At 40.4% G+C, this 22,598-nt stretch overlaps 1 protein-coding gene across 2 annotated transcripts in view; it reads right to left on the reverse strand.

Moving 5' to 3' along the window:
* Ets1 (ETS proto-oncogene 1, transcription factor) overlaps positions 1-22,598 on the reverse strand; it is a 64,201-nt gene that overhangs the window by 16,568 nt on the left and 25,035 nt on the right. For both annotated transcript variants that reach the window (XM_047517089.1, XM_047517090.1), the window contains exons 2-6: positions 15,494-15,613; positions 13,703-13,903; positions 10,467-10,544; positions 9,316-9,564; positions 4,783-5,043 (exon numbers count right to left, since the gene is read on the reverse strand). In XM_047517089.1, coding sequence (XP_047373045.1) covers positions 4,783-5,043; positions 9,316-9,564; positions 10,467-10,544; positions 13,703-13,903; positions 15,494-15,613 — 909 coding nt within the window. The remainder of the gene's footprint in view (positions 1-4,782; positions 5,044-9,315; positions 9,565-10,466; positions 10,545-13,702; positions 13,904-15,493; positions 15,614-22,598) is intronic.

Consider the following 22,598-nt stretch of genomic DNA (forward strand, 5'->3'; position numbering starts at 1 on the left):
TGGCTACTGCACAGACTGGGCACCAGAGTTCTACGCTCATGTCAACAAATTGGCCTTTCTTGACTTCATTCAACTCACATCGTCTTATAATCAATATCATTTGTATGGAGAGATTTTGTATTCCAGAGGCTGGCTCCAGTAATCCCCCCAAATTGAAAAGCTCTGCACTGGCCCTAACAACATAGCCACCTGTGTTTAGAACATTTAAAATCTGCATAAATTCACACTACCCTGGTAGCTTGCCTTGGTGACCCCTCTCACCTTTCCTTATCTAGGTTCACTACCAATAGCTTTTGCAGTCATTTGTACCCAAGTACACTGAAATTATTTTGCAACCCTGCTTTCCTTCAGAAAACTGTGATTTTATGTAATGCTGCCAAATCTCAGGTTGCATTCTGAATTGAAGGGTTTAGAAACACTTCTTTTTGCAGTAAACTTTGTTATTCTCAAAAACATGTTTTAGCAGTAGCTTTGGATTACTAATATCTAAAACTCAACTGCAAGTTAGAACTCCAAAGTTCTGGGCTTGGCCTGGGGACTTTCTTATATGACTTCAGATTGGCTCCAGTGCCATCTATAAATGACAAGAAGAAAGTTCATTTCAGGGCAGAAGCAATTTATGACCTATAGGGGAAGTATATGAGGCTTCTTTTTCTACTAACGTGCTAATTTTCTTTCTTTCTTTTTTTTTTAAGTGCAAAAGGGTTTATTTACAAAATCTCAAATTTTCAATAAAACGAAGTTTTTCTAAAGTGCTAATTTTAATATGATTCTCTCTCTCTTTCTCTCTCTCTCTCACATACACACACACACACATACACACACACACGAGACTTGGAACTTGAATCCCAGATAGTCCCAATTGAGTCTTAAACTGAGAGACTATCTGCTTACAAAAATCTATACAAACACAATTCCATGACAGTTAATGGATGACTTTGGGCTTGGCCTTTTGCAGGCTCCAGGTAAAAAGAGAACCACTTCATTCATAACTGCAACTCAAAGGGTAGGGATATACCTAGACCTTAACAAGGGCTTTTCCACCAGACCCACACATTAACAACAGCAGACATGGTAGGAATGGACCCTTATCTGTGGTTATGTCTGGCCACCTGGAGTGACATTCAATAAAGGTGATTCACAGTCCAGTAACTCTGGACCAAAGCCAAAGTCTAGCTCTACTCTCTCCCACATACCCTCATGTGTACAGTGTGTGTAAGTGATAAGATGGAGACAAGGTTCTCAACCCTCCACGGAAGCAACAGACAGATCCAAGGAGCATTCTCTGAACCCTTAATAAGGAGAACAGATTTTGTATTCAGAATGAAACATCTGGCACTTAAGATTTAATTCAGGAGCAACTTCTACCTTCCTATAGTTTGAAATTTCACAGCCTTGAATAAGTCACTTTCTCTGTGCCTCAGTTTCACCATCTATAAATGGGCCTGGAAGAAGAGAGGGGAAGAGAGAGTTCTATATGATAATCCAACAGAATGCTCTATTTCTGCTGAAATGGAAAAACAAACAAACTAAAAAGAATCAGAGAGGTCTATGTTTTTCAAGGATCAGGAAAGCATTTAACTAAAATCTATAAAACATATAGAAAACACTGGGCTGCTTTCCTCAGACTGTGTTGTAATTAGAAGGAGTTCAGAATGTATCTTTGAACAAGAGAAAATGGAGCTTTCTGATTGTATCAGCTTGATAACCGTAAGCAGTTCACAGTAAGGTAAGGAGGTACATTTTGGCGGAAGCCAACACTGCATTTGATGTATTCTTAACTCAGCTAACAGGCAGGCTTTCAAGCCACGTTATCTGCCCCCACATCTCGACCTAATTTACCAAGTTGCTATGGGAGCCCAGTGAAGGTTGATGCAATTTTCTTATCTTTGGAGAAAGAATGTAACAGTGCAAGAGAATGTGAAAATTCAGTTTGTAACTGATTTCCACACTTACAGTGCAGTAACTAAGACATCCTATGAAGAAGTAAAATGTATTTCTTTGAAGGTGATACAAGTAAAAGCTTGGCTTGTGGTCTAAGGGCAGAAAGATGGAGTCTTCCCAGCTCTGAGTCTAAATATCCACCCATGACTTTGGGTCAGCTAGTCACGATGTATAGATAGAATTGTTGCTCCTGAGTGGCCACACACATTTTGGAACAATTGAAATTTAAGATAGAAAACAGGGACAGAACCTGAGATAGAAAATATGTGTAACTTTTATGAACAAGAAAAAAGTATTTCCGCCACTTTACAATGATTTCCATGTTACAAAGGACTTTTTCAAATTTTGCCTCATCTTAAATGTCTACCTAAAGCCAGACACTAATTTGTAGGCATTGCCTTTGGTGGGGAATGAGGCAGAAGCAGAATGGGTATGTTCCATCCTCTTCCCCATTCCTTAGACTGCATCTTAAATGAGAAGGGGCTGCAAGAAGGGTACAAGATCCGGGAACCACCATGTACTTTTGGCCTGCAGTGCAGACAAAGGGTGTTAACTAGACATGGAATACACAGTAAAAATATAAAAATTGGGGCTGCTCCCATACATCTAACATACCCCAACCTTCATTCAGACCACAACAATTAGAGAATCCAGTTTGAGTCTAAGGTCATTTACAATAACCTGCATCCTGTAGGACAGCAAGCCCTTGAGGGCTACTGTCTTATCTGCACTCAACACATGCTCATTTGCTGAAATAATTGATCTGTTATAAATAGGGGATTTTCCTCCCATGTCTAGCACACTGTCTAGCACTCATTTGCTTAATTAATTGATTTGGTTCAACTGCATTTTCACACATCTTCTACCAGCAAGATAAGGATGAACACTTCCACTTCACTAAAAGAAGAACAGGGTACAAGGTGAATTTGTTTAAAATCACCCAGTGTGATAGAGCCGGGAGGGAACACAGAGGACTTCTGTTTTCTGCGCTATTATTCTCACCACTATTTGAGAGAGTCTGCAAAGTTAAACCCCAACTATAAAGAAGAAACAACAGCATGGTCAGATACTTAAAGTACTATTTTTTTTTTTTTAATTCAAAAGGTTGCCTCAGTCTTTAAGACTTATAAATGCTCATAATCCCTCCTCTCTTCCACTTACTATTTTGCCCCTAATTGCAGGTGGGAAGGAAAGAAGGAAGGAAGGAAGGAAGGAAGGAAGGAAGGGAGGGAGGGAGGGAGGTAAGGGAAGGGAGGAAAAGAGGGAGGGGGAGGGAGGGCAAGCACCTGTAAAACAATATCCAAACAATGGTGATGTCAATCATTTTAGAACTATCTTGGGCTTTTACTTCTCTTTCCAATTAAGCAGACTTCTCCCTTCCGTCCTCCATCAGTGCATCCAACCAGAGTCTAGTTCTACCTACAGGCACTGGCACTGGTGTACATCCTGAGAGAGATACAATATACTTTTCCTCATTCCGAGATGTCTTGAATGAAAATGGGTAAACTCTTTAACAATCTGCCATCCAGAGACTGGAAAGGACTCCCTTGAAATGTAGTGCCCACCTGTTAGCCATGTTCAAGCCAAGACCATGGGATATTTTAGAAAGAATGAAGAGGGGATCTTTCCTCACCTATGATTCTGTATAAAGACCATGATTACACAATTCCTGAGCACTGTCCAGGCAAACCACACTGGAATCTTTGTGAAAGGAAAATAAGTAATGTACCCTTGATCTTTGAGGGGGGAGTAATTTTAACTGTTTGAGTTTTGTTTTCAAAGATAAGTAGGACTTCCTCAGACAAATCCTGAGACTTCCTGCACAACAGGTACCTAACACTCTCAGATCAGACAGGTATGTCCATAGAAACACAGATTCTGCTGTCTTCTATCACACAGAGTTCACACATAACCTGTCCAGGGTAGAGGATATTAGAAGAGAATAAAGGCCTAGACTACATCTCAGTCATCAAAGCCTAAAACAAGCTCACCCACAATACAACACATTTTAGAAAACACATCTTAGAGAAAGGATTGGATGAGCAACACATCAACTAATGCTTTGTTGGACATTTCTCAGATACCAACTGTACTATTTCCCAGAATCGGCAGCTTATGTGCCATATAATTCATTTGAACAATCAATGATCTACTCTATTCCCAGATTTTCAACCAAAGCCCAAGCTTGTAATGTACATCTTCTGTTTTCTGCCATCTTTCTTCACTCACTGCTACTATAATTAAAGTTTTCACTCCTGGGAAAAAAAAAAAATGACCATAAAACTAAGTGAGGAAAAAAGGCTTCCTATGTAAGGCCAGGATGGATCTGGACAGTGTTTAAGCCCACAAAGAACACTTTTCCCACATTAGAACAGCTAGCCTAATGATAACTGTACTACAAAACAGCCTAGCTTATAGGCCATTCAATTATGCCTTTGAGAAAGGCAGTTGCTGGTTTTGTATTTGGAAAGACCTCCCAAGAGCAGGCCAGAGAATGTTCCTTGATGCCAGGCCACTAGACCAAGTTTCCAAGAACACCAAATCATTATAGTTCCCTTCCCCTAGATATAGAAAAGGCCAAAAATGTAAGTTTCCTGCCAGTCTTAGAAATTCCACTTTGGGATAGAATACTACTTGCCTCCAAAAATCAATGGTTATTCACAAGCAGAGTAGCTTGAGAGACTGACAAACTCTTAGAGACATCTTTCCACTCTACCCAAAAAGAAAGAGTGTGTCATTTGGTCTCTGGGTAGATAGCACAGTGCCTTCCCCTGACCTCCACCCCAGCCCCCATACGAATGTGCAGACAGCCTGCCTAGGAAAGAGCAGAGGGCCTACCTGTGTAGCCAGCCAGGGCAGCAGCAGGAATGACAGGCTTGTCCTTGTTGAGGTCAGCACGGTCACGCACATAGTCCTTGAAGGTGCCCTTGGGCTTGTGGTTGGGCAGTGCAGCCGGGTAGTCCTCTGAGTCGAAGCTGTCATAGGAAGGAACACGCTGCAGGCTGTTGAAAGATGACTGGCTGCTCCAGGACTGGGTGAGGCGGTCACAACTATCGTAGCTCTCTATGCTCTCAAAAGAGTCCTGGCCCCCGAGTTTACCTGGAGGTAAAGGAGGAGGTAGGAAAAGGAGAGGGGAGGAGGAATTGGGAAAAACAACTGTAAAAACCCTCATATGGGACAGGTGGCTAATAAGATCTGCAAGAGAGGTGGAGGAAGGGAGGGGCTCATGGGAATAGAAGCTCCAGATTTTCTCTGGGAAAGGGGGTTGGGTTGCAATCTGAAGCCACCGCTTCTCTCTGCCTGGCTTATAGCTCCTAGTTCAGAGGCTCAGAGTCAAATGCTGCTCGTATCTCTCAGAGAGACACAGCAGTATTTGGGATCTCAAAAATTCTGAAGTCAGAAATCTCAAAGCTGAGAATCATACATGATATTATGGAATTTCCAGTTGATATAAAAGAACCATTGAAATAATGAAGAAATCAGAGCAGTGTCAGAGGAAATCCTTTTCCACCTCAAGCCAATGACATGATTTCAAAAGTTTCAATTTGCAAAGTATTTTGATCATAAGAAAAAAAATCCATTAGACTAAGAGCAGACTGACCTTTCTTGACCTTGGAACTGAAATGTTATTTTTAACATTTTTCCCAAATACTATTTTCAAATGAAATACATGTCCTGCCTTTATGCCTTCCCAAATAGAGAAGGAAGTTATGGGATGCTATTTCCAGGAGATTAGAGGGAAAAAAAAAAAAAACTATCAATCTTTTAAATACAAAATCACATTCATTATCCTTTTCAAGTAATGATTCTGTACTTGAAATGTATGCTTCACTGGGGAAGTATGGAGAGTGAAAAAAAAAAGAAGCTGATTAAGGAGTTAAGGGCTATAGCAGTGTCAGAAATTCTCTACTCTGTGAGTTGCTCAAGGCATTCTTAACTGACCACAAGATCATGCAAGTTCATTAATTTCCCAAACCAGGTTATAAACAGCTGCTACGATTGCACAATAGCTCTTGGAGAAATTTCCATTGGCAAAAAATGCCATTAAAAAGGAGGCTAACAAAAAAAATTTTTTGAGGAAAATAAATGCATCTAAGAGCTAAAAGATTCCTAGGAATGTTTTCTATATTTTATGTTCAGAGAATTTTCAGGCAACTTACAGCAAATTATAGACTAGATGGCCACCTTGATGTAGCACATGCCAAGAGGCAAAAGGAGGTACAAACTTTTCTACAGAAAGACCTCTAAATGTTTCCAATTGTTCAAGACTGGTTGATCTATAAATTTCAAATTCTAGAATAAGCTTGGCTTGCATAACCTCTCATTAGTGTACTTCCAGAATATTCTCCCCTTCAACAGTGTGGATTGGTGAAACAAACAAAGTTCAAATATGAACAGGTGCCCAAATTAAAATTAAATTCATAGGAAAATATGCTGTCCCCAAAATTTTTTTAAAAATACATATAAAATATATTCGAGTATGTACTTTTTATACAATCCAGTGTTGTAGATTTTCTGTAATCCCTATTCCCTCCAGTACTGCTTATAATAGAAAGGACGTATTATCTGCTTCATCTTATTCCTTCCTCTATTCATCCACTAAGGGTAAACTCCAGAAGGCAAATCAAAGAGCCTCATGGAGTGGTCAGTCTAGCCTACCCATTCCCTGTCACATCTGTACCTCTTTATTATCATTAAAAGTAAAGGAGTCGTCTCTTCCAGTTCACATTAAATGACTCAGAGAAATAGTTCACAAACAGAATGCCTTGGCCTTTTTATAGTAGAACAGGAAATTTTCTGGCATCTCATAAAAAGGTGTTTGTTCATACCAGCTATTGATCTTAAGAGTCATTCAATTTCTCTGTGAGACAAGCATGCCAAAAGTCTAAGAAAGAGAACTTATATTTTCATGAAGAACATCCCACCAAGTCACCAATATTCAGATACTATCAATGCTTAAGTCTCCTGAAATGATTCTTATCTCTATCAGCCACCTTTATATTTGGAGGGCAAGGAGATCAGAATTTCCACAAGCAAGACAGTTGAGTTTCCAAGGAGTCCAATAAGCAAGGGCACTAAACTAGGCTATAACCACTCTCTGGCAACCTCCCAAACATGAGCCAAATGCAACTCAGTTGAGAACTGCGGTTTATAGCAGAAGGCAGCTTTCATTTTAGCTCTATTTCACAACCCTAGAGCTGGAAACATTCATTTACGGGTATTTTCTCCAAAAATGGGTTGAATCCAACTGGATTAGACATTTGGTTCTGCTACTGTGCTCACGCAGGGAAGCACGTGACCTCTGAGACATCCACTGGCCAGCTTTTCTCAGAAATGCCTCAACAAGGTCCTTCCAAAACTCTGTGACTCCACAAAACAGACCTCAGAGCGCTCATAACAGTAGACAGGAGCCCTACAGCAACCCGCTGAACAGATTAACACAAAGACAGTCCTTAGAGTCCCAGTAAGTGGGACAGAGAAGTACTTTGTAAACTATAATGCAGTATATGAATACCATGATTATTAATAACAATCTGTTAACAGTAATGCTTTCAGTCTGGACCTATCACACCATCTCAGATTCAGTCAGCCCTTGGAATTGGTCTTATTTGCAGCACTTCTAACATACAGAAAGCTGACCTACACAAAATGGTCTTTCCCTTAAGTTTTTGTAGCCTAAATCTTGGAGGGAAGAAGTGAGAGTGGAGCCAAAGAGAAATACTTCATGTTCCTTTACAAGGGTCACTTTTGGTTTACAGTCATTAGTTTGGGGTTGAAGGGGTGGTGGGGACCAAAACCAAGAACCAAGAAAAGGAGAGGGGAAAGGGGCAATTACACAAATGCAAAGCCAGACGCAATTTCAAAACAATGTGACAGTAGATCTATCCAAAGTTACAATATGGCTGAACCCCAAACCCACAACTCAGTCTCATTACATATATGCAGAGAAAGCACCATGAGAAAGAAAGTTGATCTAATTCTTTGACCTGCCTGAGAAGAAAGACACATACACACTGTGTGAATGTATTAAAATAGACATGCACCCAAAATAAAAGACTCAGAAAGGGGAAGGCAGAACTGGTCCCGCCCATCCCCTTTGGTCTGAAAACACAAACACCCTGGGGCCCTAAGAAGGACAATTATGGGTTCTGATTTTTGCAGGGACTTTCCCTGCACAGGGACTGTTGGTTATCCCAAAGCTTTCTGGGAGGAAGTGTGAGTCTGATTGCTTAGAGAAGATGAGAGCGTGTATGGCCTACAAAGTGCACTGGTGATTCTCCAAAGTATGGGTTCCTTGGGATCTCCTGCCAAAAACCACAGAACAGGGAGTCAGTCGTTGAAAGAGAAATCACTGATAGGCTGGCCCAAGTCTGACTTCTGAGAGCAAATGATTCATCAATCACTTGGCTTAGCTTTCTCCTGATCCTCTTCCTACTTATAATTCTTTCCAATTTATCCATCAGAAAAATCATCCTTTCTAGCTTTTCAGAAATCAGCTAGCTCTTTCTTGGATGACCAAGCCCCTCTTTATAATAGACAGCACTTTTCTTAGAAACAAAACAATCTGGACACGTTTTTATGTGGTTTTATGTATACCTCTGAGTGTTTCTGCACTGATCTTCAAAGTTGAGTGTATTTTACCTTTCTTGCTTCATGTCAACCAACTCTATTCTGAAACATTTACTTCACTGCCAGTGAATGTTTTATCATTATTATAATAGCCACATCAACAAGAGTACCTTCTTTTGGAAGTCTCTGGACACCTCTTTCCCTGGTCCTCTACCTAAATACACACTTTCACCACTCTGCTGATGACTGGTTCCAAATAAACTGTTGGTTAACCATCTTGTATCTTCCCAAACCAAAGAAGTCACAGGAGGCTAAAGATCCCAGACTGAGCAGCAGAGGTCATTCCAGGTACCAAGTCAGGTTCTAGAGTCTGACTCAGGAAAATAGTGGAAAAAATATCAGGATATATACAAAGCTTACAGGTTTTTCAAGATGGTCATGATATGAATCAATTTTTCTTTATGTACACCTTGAGCAAAATCCTCTCAGAGGAAAGAGAGCAAGCCCTTAAAAAGTGACCAGATTCAACTAGAGTTACTATTTGGATAAAATATTTTACCCAAATAAGTCATTTGATTGTTGATCCTACCAGACTTAAATTCTGACCCTGAGGAGCTTTTGTCATCATGATGGATGTGATGGATGGAAAAGTCTCAACACCTGGACATTCTAAGATGGGAAAGCTGAAGCTAAGGAATCTAGAGGGCTAATAATAAGGGGGTAAATTAGGACTGACAAAATTCACAAAAGTAGGTAGGTAATTCTTAGAAACCAAAGAGTTTTTAAAGAGATCTAACCTACCGCGACTGGTCCTCCCCATGCACATGTTGTCTGGGGTTACAACTTCTTGTTTGATGGCAAAGTAGTCAGTCTGCAAGGTGTCTGTCTGGAGAGGGTCCCGGAGAATGACGGAAGGGTAGTCGTTCTCATACTTGAGGGAGAGGAGCTCCTCTGAGCTGATGGGATGGAGTGTCTGGTAGGATTCTGTGATGAAGCTGGGCTCTGAGAACTCAGATGGAGGGACGCACTGAGCATGCTCAATACCGTAGCCTGGAGATGAAGAACATTTACTATTGGAGAGAGAGAAATGTATACCTAAAACAAGCAGTTTTTCACCACCTACAAAGGCCCTACAACATGGAATGAGCTGGCTACCTTAGAGATTAAGAGGGAAAAACTTTGTCAAAGGCCTTGGGTTTTTAATCCCACTGTGACCCTTGATAAGAAACTTCCCTTTTCTGGCTTAATTTCCTTATCAATAAGGGTGATTGCAATCTTCTTCAGAGCATTGTAATAGAGATCAAATGATAGTATTTATGTAAAATGCCTACCAATATTTTTGACACTCAGTAAGCTCTTGACATACAGTAGCTAATATTATTGCCGTTATTGGAATAAAAATTGAAGCAAAGTAAAAAGATAAAATGAAAATAAATCTGTTTACAACTCCCTTTGAAAGCCATCAGATAAGGAGAACCTTGCACTAATTCTGTTCCTCTAGCCACCTCCCTAGGACTTAGCTATCCTTAACTATAAAGGATAAATATTTGCTTTCTGGCAAAGCTACATGGCATGCTCTTAAATGAGGATTTTAGAGGAAATACTGTCAACTCCACTAGTTATAAAGGAAAGAACAAGACCAAGATCAAATTCCTAACACAATCCTCTGATGGCCACTATAGTCTATAGGATCAAATAGATCAAAAATTTAGGGCCAGGTTGTAATGTTCCTCTGTAGTGTCGAAGAATTTGCAGGTTCATAAGGCAGGGACATAGGTTGAACCTTTGTATTTGTGAAGTAATAAAATAAATAACAATGTGTCTACAGTTAAGAAAATACGATTTTCCATGGAATTACCATGAAGGAGGCTGAGATCAACTGAGATGGGACCTTTCCTAGTGTCCCATTATAATGAGCAAAGCAAGGGAACAGTAGCGAAGATGCAACTTACTAATGAAGTAATCCGAGGTATAGCGGGATTCTGGATAGGCAGGGTTGACTCCATTAACTTGATACGGTTTCACATCCTCTGCAATGGACAGGGTAGGGAGTGAGATAAAGAAGCCAGCATGCAAGTAACACTTGGCCTAAAAGGATCTTGGATTCAGGACCACAATGATCTCAACTCTTTTTCTAAGAAATCTGCAAATTCATTAACTGAGTTGGTGTCTGAGTCTACCCTGACTGGGGCCTTGTCTAGGGATGAGATCATGAAAGTATGGTTAAGTTTATTATTTCAGTAGCTGAAAAATGGGATTTAATATCTTGGAAAGAGAATCAGTGAGTAATCATCCAGGGTTGGGAAAACACCCAGCACTCACTGTCAATATCTTTCAGCTATATGTGCAAGTACCATGTTAGAGATTAGAATCAAAGGTTTGACTCTGTCTCTCAGGAGGTTACCAAGACTGCCTAACCCTCAAACTGATCAGTGGAAACCTTTTCAGAAATACATTGCAATCTTTAGGCAGGTAGATCTTATATCTTCAACTTCTTATAACAGATGTCTGGTTTTTGTTCTGTGTTTTCCCCACTGCTCTCAGAATTCAAGTTCAGGCCCAGACAAGAAGTGGGGACACTGGTAAGGTGACTTCACTTGGTGAACCACAAGGGCTTGGGTAAAGAGACAGAAGAGCAACATAATCAAACTGCTGCCAGATGCCACCTTCCCAGTGAAGTAGAAAGGGATGGAGAGGAAGGGTAACCAAGGACAGAAATGCTTTCCACCAAGTCACAGTAAGCTTGGAATCCTCTGGTTACCCTAGAATCACATAGGTTAGCTTCTGACTCTTTTACGGAGCCATCTGACTGTAACAATCAGACATAAAGACAGCATGTTGGTTTAGGCTTTTCCTCAGGTATCTGATAGCTTGTTGGGCACAAGGGCTGATGGGTAAACAAGTTTATGCCTGTACAGGGGAAAAAAACAGTTCCCAGTTGAGATAAAATGATTAAACTTTGTTTTAGTGGCTTATCAGATTGAAACATCCCCTGTACCTTTGGCCTTCCACCCCACCCCAAACAGCTATGTTCTTGGGTGCTGTGTGGCTTTGGTTTCATGACAGAACCAAAGCTATGGCCTCAGTACAAACATCTTGCTCATTTCTTCAAGTACATGAATCTGAAGAGGGATGGTTTTTCACTGCCTTTCTTGATGGAACATTGGGTGGGATGATATGATTTCTTTTCTCAAACATACTCAATTACATACTATTTATCCTTATGTTATTCCTTTGCAAAAAAGCAGGTAAAATCTATCTAAGGGTCCTGAAGTTCCACATGAATCCCCATTATCACAGAAAGAACACAGGGCAGGAAGTTAAATTTTAAAGACCAGTCTCAGCAACTTAGCAAGGTCCTAAGTAACTTAGTGAGATGCTGTCTCTAAATAAAATATAAAAAGGGCTGGGGGTTGTAGCTCAGTGGTTAAGCACCCCTGGGTTCAATCCCTAGTACCAAAAAAAAAAAAAAGTCAGATTCAGTGGTGCATGTCTAATCCCAAAATGACTGGGAGGTTAAAGCAAGCAGATCACAAGTTCAAGGCCAACCTCAGCAACTGTGTCTTAAAACAAAAAGTAAAAAGTATGGGGGATATAGCTCAGTGGAAGAGCACCCTGGGTTCAATCCCCAGTACCACAAAAATAAATATGAAAAAGTTAAATGAAAAATATATTTAAAAGTTAAATCAAAAAGTTTAAGGAAATTGAGGAAATAACCTAATCTGAGCCTTGTTTCATAAACAAGGACCACAGTAGTCCTTGCCCTTCCTATCTCACAGGGTTATTTTGATAATACAATGAGAAAATGTATTTTGAAGCACTTTGGAAACAAGGAGGCACTCTGTAGATATTAATTATAACATGATCAGGGCAGGTTTAGACAACCCAAGAGCACCTGGCAGCTCCATTACAATAAACACAGAGAAACATTATATTTGTAGAACATATTTGAGTTACATGGTCTGGTGGAATCTGCTGTTGTTTAGAAGCCAGCAGTTAAATCAGATCTGTGAGGAGTCTGCCATATCTGTTCCCTCTATAAACAGGTTGCTCATGTCAACACCTAGGAGTGGGCGTGCGTGCAGCTACACTGATAACATGCTGGTGCTGAGAAGACTGTGAAGCTGCCCGCCAGCCCTGGGTAGCGGCAGCCGCAGAAAGATTCACTTGACAGTCGAGTGTGTTCATTTATTTATTATTTTTCAGCAGAGAGGTTAAAAAGAAGGACTCAAGATTTCACTTCTGTGCCCCTAAGAATCTAATTCAAGTCTCTCTTGAGCCCTGCAGGAGTGGAAAATAGTCTTAAACAAAGGAAGGCATTATACGGAACAAGAGTGCTAATCCTGAGCTTTGCACCCTTCCCCCTGTGTCTGTGCCAAGGGTTGGAGTTGGTGGACCACAGGGAGAGGGTGGGCCTGGGTTAGAGAGGGCAACGGGCTTCTAGGCTTACAGTCATCTGGAGGGCAATGCTGACTGCTGGTAACTACGATTTATTTTAAGAAGAAATACAGAAAAATAAGTGTAAAAACACCCCAGTTTGCCGCCTGTTGCTGTTTCTATACTCAGCCAGAGCTGTGGGACATGAGTCACTTGGTCCAAAAAGGTTGGAGGAGGCCGGTAGGGAAGGCCATGTCATTACAAGGTTGCGACACAGCGTCCTGATATAACCTCAGTTGCTGCTCCAGATGTAAAAGGTATTGTGGCCACTGAATTCCCGTCCGGTTAGTGGGCAGAGAAGCCTGTCCTATTAATGACCTTGGAGAAACTAAGCTTTCCTGTAGACCAGGTATTATGTGGCTATAGAACAAGGGAGTACTAAGATTGCCAAGAAAAAAAACCCTAAATCTATTCCAAGGTTGGCTGTGGGCACTGCTTTTTCAAATAGTGCATGGTTCTAAGAGAAAGACTAGATCAGAATTTTGCCCAACAAGAAGCTACAGGAGTACAATCGTGCCAAAAGATTAAAATCTGAACTCCTAATACTTAGAAGAAAAAGAAACAAACACACACTGAGCACCTGCTAGATGACAGGCACAACACCAGGAACATCCCCCATGAACCGCTTAAGCCATGGCTGGCAGCCACAGATAATGGCACTGGTGTCTCACCACTGGGTCAGTCCTACCTGCTCTTACAGCAACTTCACACAACGCCCCACCTGCCACACACACAGTTGCCACACATTTACCTTTTTGCAGAATCTCTAGATGTTCCCATAAGATGTCTCCAACAAAGTCTGGAGCCAGCTCAAGGAAGCAGTCTTTACCCAGGGCACAGAGGGCTGCTCCGTTCATGCAGAACTTTTGGAAGTCCACACCCTTCAGGCTGAACTCATTCACAGCCCACATCACCCAATCCCGAACATGGGTTTCTGTCCACTGCCGGGGGTCTAAGGGAAGAGAGCAATGAAGATGGAATAAATTGGGTTCTGGAGAAGATGCTGAAGAACTTACACATACATGAGGACACTATCCTATCCACTGAATTAGGAGGTGCCAGCCTGTGAATTCAGACCACACGCATCTCCATTACCCTCCTCTCCACATTCAACATTCCACCTCCTCTATTTTGTCAGCTAGGAGGAACTATAGTCAGCCACAAAGTCACACTTATGTGAGTATTTCCTGCCTTCCATGGAGGCAAAGTTTTCCATGAATCTCCTCTCTCACTGACTTATTTCCATTAGACTTAAAAAAATCTCCAGACAAGGGAATAAATGACTTCTTTAATAACAATAATAACAAACTGAAGTGTTTTCTACAAATTGCACATGCCTATCCCTACTCTTAAGCCTTGTAATGTACTTGGGATCATTATTCTCAATTATTTTTATCTTACTCAATGATGCTTAGAAATAAATCGTAGCAATTAGTATTCCTAAATCATTCAAATGGTGCTTGGAAATGACATTATTATGTGCCTACATCATTCTCGATACCCAGGTAAAGCTGTACATACCACAGGCTCTGCTCTGAGTAGCACTGTAGTACAGATGATATATAATCTTCTTATGTGACCTGAGGTTTAATACGGTTATACCTGCCAGTGACACTCAAAAAACTCAGCAGACAGCAGGTAGTAGTGGTCACATCACAGGTGCTCCAAGGGTACCCACTTCAATCTAGCAGACTGCGTCATGAGATGCTGGAAAACCCAGTGGTCAGAATTCACTTTATTCTGCCTTGTGATTGTGAAAGGCTGTTGGGTATCGCTGCCCTCTGAGGTTTGTGGGAAGGTTGTAAAACATGGAAAAAGATGTATAGGCACATTCACAGACTCTATCTAAAGCTCATGTTTAATGAGGCTGGAGGTCACTCATCGAACAGCAGAACTGTCCTGATCTAAAGACAGTCTTACTCTTAACAGAAATGTGTCCCTTCCACTCTGGATTGCTCATGAAAAATGCTCCTTGGTGAAGGACGATGTGTTCTAAACTCACTTCTTCTTTCTGACAATTCCAGACCCCTTCAATTTAATAAACCCTTTCAGATAAGAACACCCTACGGGCAAACACGTTTTACCAAAGTACATGGAAGAGAAAAGAGAAATCAGTAAATTTCAGGAAATACAGCTCACTGATTTCAACAAATGCTGGCCCAGAATGACTCTGAGACAAAGTTTCCCCAACTTGTTGGCACTTTAGAATCATTTAAAGAACTTAAAAAATATGGATGCCACCAGCGATTAAGACCAAATCCATTTTGAATAGGGCCTGGCCTTGGAAGTTTTCAAAGATCAATAGAGCATTTGAATACACAGACTCGAGTCACTGTGCTAAGAAGAAAATGGCAAGGACAAAACTGGGAGGTGGATCATCATCCATATGTGTGTTTATGGTTGTTCTGATGGACATCTATGACAACTCAGAGCTGCTGATTCTAGTGTAATTAGTCCAATGTCTGCCACACTATAGATGAGAGAATGAGCCTTCCCTACAGCTCTGGCCCTGGTCTCTCTTTTTCCAACTACAACAGCATACCTTTTGGGATTCCCAGTCGTTGTTGCTCTTTTGTGAAACCACTGAAAGTAGCTTTCAATGCTTGGGACATCATTTCTTTGCTGCTTGGAGTTAATAGTGGGACATCTGCACATTCCATATCTGTAAGAAAAAATGGGATATTATTCAGCCATAAAGAGCAATGAAATTATGACATTTGCTAATAATTGGATGGAACTGGAAACTATCATGCTAAGTGAAATAAGACAATCTCAAAAAACCAAAGGCCAAATGTTCTCTCTGATATGTGGATGCTAACTCCAAATGAGTGGGGGAGGGGAAGGGAAAAATAGAAGTACTTTGGATTAGACAAAGGGGAATGAAGGGAAGGGAGGGGGATTGGGAGTGGGAAAGTTAGTAAAATGAATTGGACATTACTTTCCTGTGTTTATATATGAATATACAATCAATATAATTCCACATCATGTACTACCAGAAGAATGGGAAGTTATACTCCATGTATGTATCAAATGTATCAAATATATGTATCAAAATACATTCTAATGTCATATATAAAAAAGAACAAATAATAAAAAAGAACATATGAATGACAAATTAAATTGACAATTAAGCATTCATAAGACAGAGTATGGATAGATTGAAGAAAGCAAGCTGAAAAAGAACTATGTTAACATCCTCATTAGAGCAGGTAAAATTTAAGGGGCTTTCCACAACATGCTAGGCCCCTTAAAACACACACACACACACAAAAAAAAAAAACCCTAATTCTTGCCTATAATGTCCTGCATCCCTAACAAATAAAATATGCTATTCTTTCTGTATGCCTCTAGAAGTTTAACCATATATAGTCCCTTCTTATCTTTCAAATTCACTGAAAACATTAGCATTACTACATATTTACAGTTATCTATGAAAAAGAAAGGAATATTTATTTATTGAATCAATAATCATTTAGCACTTGTTATATGCAAGGAATCAGAAAAAGAAACAGCAGTAAACAAGACAAATGACCCCTAGATACCTGATTTGTGCAGTGAATATAGTCATTAAAAATCTATTGACACAATTAAATGGTCAAAAACAATGTCAATAAAGGTTTCAAAAGACAAGTACAAGATGCATGTTAACATAAACAGGAATTCCTGCAAGCCTGGAGAATCCAGGAAGAGCATCTCTTAGGAAAAGAGAAATATTTGACCTGAGATTTGAGAGATGCATGGGCATGTAGGAAGCAAAGACTTCCAGTCCAATGGTTCTCAAAGCATGGTGCACAGAGCAGCTATATCAGCATCACTGGAAATTATCAAATTCAAATTTTCAGACCCATACCAGGCATATTGGTGTCAGAGTAGAGCCCAGAAATCTGTTTTTTAACACAGAATCCAGGTGACCCTGATGAGCAGTAAGGAAGAGGACTATAATTCTAGCCAAAGGGAATAGTACAGATGAAGGTAATTAGATCCAAAAGGGGATTTGACATGTGTGAGTTCCAAAAAGGTCAATGCAGCTGAAGCACAGTGACCAAGGAGCACAGTGGCTTGAGATGAAGTTGAAGAGGTAAGCAGGAAACCTGCTAAGGAATCTACCATTTTATCCTAAGGAAAACAGAAAGTCACTGAGGTTTACGCAAAGGAATGAGCTGACCAATTTGGTTTTAAGATAGCCTTGGCTATTCTGTAAGAAATGGTTTAGAAAGTGAGTATGAATGGATGTGGGAAGACTTGTAAGAAAGTTATGGGCATTAGTTCTGGTGAAAGCTGATGGTGGCTTTGGTGACTAGAAAGAAGGTGATGCTGATAAGGTAAGCAGGCAAACTTGAAGGCTGAATACAGTAGCAGGTAAAATCCATAAAACTCGGTTTACAAAGGTGATACAGGTGTATCAACACCTGCAGATTTGCCAACGTGTCATCACTAGATAGACCCACGTGTATCTTTACCTCTGCTCTGTCCTGCCCCTCCCGCAACTGCCCACCCCGTTCACAGGTTCATAACTATTGCAAAGGTTCGTAACTATTGCAAAGTAACTATTGCAAAGTGGCTAAAGTCAAACATCTCCTGAATTTATCTCAGTTTCAATTTCTCACCCAAAGTTAATCCCTCCCAGCCTTACTGTGACCTTTGGCCGGGATGCACTTCACTGCAATGATTATTTTAGAGGCCTGAATCTTCAGTGTACCACAGGTTGAAATTGACTTATAAAAGTGCCAAGTTTCACACAAAGGTACTACAGAAGTTCCTTTGTAGTCATTTCCAAACTTTGTCTAGTTAAAAAGAAATCCCTGAACATACATAATGTGTTACTGGCTTAAAAAAACTGGGAACGTAGAAGGAAAAAGATAAATGGCAATCTCCAGAAAAGAAGCAAATATATTGCCTCTGAATGTCAAAATGAATGGAAATTATATTGCACAAACAAAGAACAGGTGGCAACTTCCCTCCTGTTTGCTTTCAGGAAACTGCTCATAGTCCAATCTCTGACCAGGAAGGACAGGAGGGCTCACTGTAGTAGCTATCCCAGGCTCTGCTAATGAAAGGGAAACCAAAGTTCCAGAGAGTAATGATTTGGATTGCTCTGGGACATGCCCCAAAAAAATCTAATGGAAAAATCACCATGCCTCCCTCCAGGAAGACTGACAAAATGATGGAAAATCCCAGATTGTTAGGGAAAAATAAAATGGGGGAAAGGGATGGAATGTTGATTACATAACATCCATCCATTCAAACAATGAAGGAATCATCAAATGAGTCACTGAGAAAAACATCAATGCTCCCCATTCGTCCTCACTCGACGAGTCAGAGAACAGCTAAGTGGCAGGTCCAGAAATGTCTCCCCTTTATAAGGGAAGTCATTTTCACTACCAAAAAACAAACAAACAAACAAACACAAGGACTGCAGTTAACCAGAGTGTTGCTTCTGAGAGAAGGGGCAACTACAAAATCCCCAATTCCTAGCACAAGGCTAAACATTCAAGTCAATCGACAAATACTTTGTGAATTGAAATTTTCCAAACTTGAATCAACTTTCCTCCCTTCACTCCCATCCAACATAAATTCATGAACTTGAACTGTGCGAGTTTTGTTTTGTGTTTGTTCCCTCTGTTAAATTTATGACTTGATGAAAAGGACTTTACTTGATGACGGAAACTGGCCAGGACAACTCGTGGAAAATGCAGGCCAGGCCAAACCGACAGGCCGCAGTTCTGCTGCAGACTGGAGCTGAAGGATCAGACTGGCTGGGAGGCCTCAGGCACCTCCTAAACATGAGCACCTGAACAGCGTGGTGCCCTTGTGTGGTGAAGGTCAAGGGTGACAGAAGAAAGCCTAAGAGAGAGGTTTCCCTAAGTCCACTTCCTCTAACTACACACTCTGGCAACAGGGTCTAGGCAGGAGTGCTGAGTGGACGATTCCCCACTCAGGTTTCTGCTTCCTGTTTTTGGAGCTGGCATTTCCGGATTCTCACTTGTTCTTTCTGAAGGAAGCAGCTGGAGTCACTATTTTGCCTGTCCACCTCACCGCCCTCTTTAAAACCCCGAGTCCACGTGCAGTCAGCCAAAGTGGCACAGGGGTCCCATTGGTGATACCTGGTCACTGTCCCTTTGGCTGTGGGATTCAAGTGTTGGATCTCCTGAAAAAGTTCTCAGAGTCCAACTGTAAACCCATCCCAGCACACTTGAGATACCTGCATGTGGATCAAGTCCAAATGATATCAAATCCAGAGCTCAAGCTCCAGTAGATGGCACAGCAATGTCCTTGGACCCAAAAAATGCAGAAGAGAAAATCAGAGCTTTCCCCACATTGGAAAAATGTGATATTTTGTTTAAAAAAAAAAAAAAAAACTTCTATATGTAAGTGAACAGTTAGTCAGAATTGTCTTTTTTCAGTGGTATGGGTATTGTACTTCAATGATAGTGAATAATTTTGCTCATAAGTGGATATTAACAGAAAGAATTAAATTCATCATATAAAACACTAATGCAAGAAGTCTCTCTGGGTAGCTTGCTCATAACTGTAGCAGTTCTGGTAATTACTCAGATCAATAATAATAATGATGAAATCATTACAGGTGGGTTAGCCCAAGCAGACATCTCTATTATTTTTTAAATATTTTAGTTCACTACCTATTATAATACTTTCACATTAGCACCAAATATTTCTCATTTTAGGAACAGCACTTAGACATTTAATTAGTACCTCTGTAGATGTTAACTAATTATGGAAAAATACTGAAATGGCCTTTGTGTTAATAATTACACTATACAAATTCAAATAACACATTTGTCTCAAAATGCTGAGAACCCACCCTGAAGAAAGACAGTGCCAATACAGTGTACAGTGGATACTCTTCAACACATGCTCTGGAAATTGGTGACATAAATGTTATAATTAGATTTCTTGCTCACTGGTCATTTCTTAGGATCCTAAATCTGAGTTAATATTTATTATAATAACTCTAGGTGTCTGAAAGGAAAGTTGTACTTAAGTTAGTGAATGAATAACCATCCAAGACTGCACAGTGTCAAGGTGAGTAGGAGCTCTCCTTGCATCTGCAAGGCATACTGAGCCTGTGGTATTTTCAATGCGGGAAACATCTGCTCATTTTCACTGTGGCCTAACTCCCAACCACCTCATACATGTTTCAAGTGAAATGTAAAACAGGGGTTTCCATTCGCTCGTATGTAACTTGAAGTGAAGGGCTGTTCCATTTCTAAGAACCCTTCAAGGGTGTTTCATGTGTCTTTTTATACCATTCTTGAGTTCTCTGAAACTGAATGGCTCATATCGACAATATTACATAGAATTTAAACTTGAAGTAGCTTTTGTTCAGCAAGAAGTTCAAGACATATTGTCTTACTGGCCTCACCAGTTTTTCTCTCCATGTGCCCAATAAATGACGAAGAGAAGACTAGAACATCTGGAATCCTAGGGTGTTAAGAGACACAGCTAAAGATAAGAAATCCATCGCACAGGTCCCAGCCATGTATACCACTGATCAGGGCCAAATCCCAGTGGATTACAATGAGACTAGCCATGTGAGTTGGATTATGTCACAATCAGAGCAGCATGAACCAAATACCAAGGATGAATGATGTGCCTTACATCTGAGAACTGCTATACAGATTGCCAGAAACCTCCACATATACTATTTTATCTCTCAGGGGTATAGAAAGGTATATACAGGGTTCCCATTCTCCAGATGAGGAAACAAAACTTCTTCAGATTAAAGGTCTAAATCACAGGAGGAGAGACCAACTAGGGCCAGAAGCCAGTCTTCCAACTCTTAAAAGTCAGGATCTTTCTGCTCTATTACACTGCAAATGGGAACAGATCACAAATTTAAAAAAAAAAAAAAATTAAGAGCTAAGAGACAATGAGACCTTTCTTTGTTTGAAAATCAGATAAATTTGAAGAACTAATTCAACACTTAAAACTATTCCAAGAAACCCTGCATTTCATATGGCTAGCCCCATAAAGACATTATTAAAAGCCATTTACAGAATCATCTATATTCTTCTCCCTTCCTAGGACTAAGGATAGTGAGGGTTCCTTCCTTCCACATGATGCAGATGGATTAAATGACAACCTGGTTTCCTTCCCTGCCATTAATAACCTGAGTCACCCTAATGGGTCATTGTATACATAATATAAGGCTTAACCTTTATGTAATTAAGGAAGAATGCTTCTGATTTATATGGATAGGGGGTAAAAAACAATTATCCAAATAAAAAAAAACAGGATTCTGAAGATAAGGAAAAAGGAGAGGGACATCATGAGGTTGACTTGGCTTGTTGGTCAAAATCTGGGAGTTCTGATCTCACTAAACCATTGATATATTATCACTGGGTAAGTCACTTATTCGATTCATGTCTAAAAGAGATCTGCTAAGGGGCTGGAGGTATAGTTCCATAGTAAAGCACTTGCCTAGCATGCACAAGGCCCTGGGTTCCATCTTCAGTACTGCAAAAATAAAAAAATAAAAATAAAGAAAAGAAAGAAAGAGAGAAAGGAGGAAAGAAAGAAAGAAGCATTCAGTTAAGAGGTGATGTCTCTATCCTTCAACAAGTTTTACAGTGTTCACCTGGCAATTTCAAGACATACACAAAAGTAGAAGGAAATGTATTATGAACCCCTACTCAAAATCTACCAACCTTCCCAGTTAAAATTTCATCTCATACACACATGTACACACCACAATGAAGAATTACAAAGCTAATCCCAGGCAACATGTGATTTCACTAATAATTTATTTTCAGATTGATTGTTTGACATAACAGAGGATCATGATATCAAAGCTTGCAAAAGGATGATATACTCAAGGACAGAGAAAAGAGCTTCAAATTACTTCCCCTCGTGCTTACATTGAGTCTATATTTATTGGCCCATTTGGATCACAGAACTTCTGTTAAAGTCACACTATCATGATCCAGAAGTTGACAAAGTTGAATCAGAAAGGGATGATTTCTAATGAAGATGGTAGCTGGTCCCTTTGACTCCTACATCCTGCGTACAGAAGGCTTCAGGGAATATTCTTCCTAGTGGACCATATTCTCATGGACTTTCAACCCTAACTAGGAACATACAAAAAAAGAAAAGAAAAAAAAAAAAATACTGGAGATTTGGCAAGTACCAAAAGGACAACTTCAAAGTACCATAGGGCCATGGCAAAGTTTCCTAGAACAAGCCCCAGTGTAGGTGACAAGGTCCCTTTACTCCTTCAGACCAAAATGGCTGTGGCCATAGGAACTGATAGCAATGGCTCCGGAGTTGATTGTCCTTGAGAAGTTGCTGTTGGCCTCCAAGAGGACGTACCTAATGAAGAGATTCATGATCTCACTGCCCTCTGTCATTCATGAAAAAATGGAGGGGGAGTAGCAAGAGCCAGGGTCTTCCTATCCTCCACTAGAGGCACTAGAAGCCTGACAGGCAGAACTTCCATCCAAAGGAGTTAATATAATCCACAACACTTCTGGCTGAGGTTAATGTAAAGAAGGGAGAGAAGTGTCCTTCCTCAGTCCCTGGCTTGGTTTTCGTAAATGTAATGATGTGACAAAGTGATAGAGGACAAGCAGAAGTCTTGTCTCAACAATAACTAAACAAGAAATGGCTCAGTGACCTTGCTTGGGGTC

This window comes from Sciurus carolinensis, chromosome 11, assembly GCF_902686445.1.
Source record: "Sciurus carolinensis chromosome 11, mSciCar1.2, whole genome shotgun sequence".
Taxonomy (NCBI): domain Eukaryota; kingdom Metazoa; phylum Chordata; class Mammalia; order Rodentia; family Sciuridae; genus Sciurus; species Sciurus carolinensis.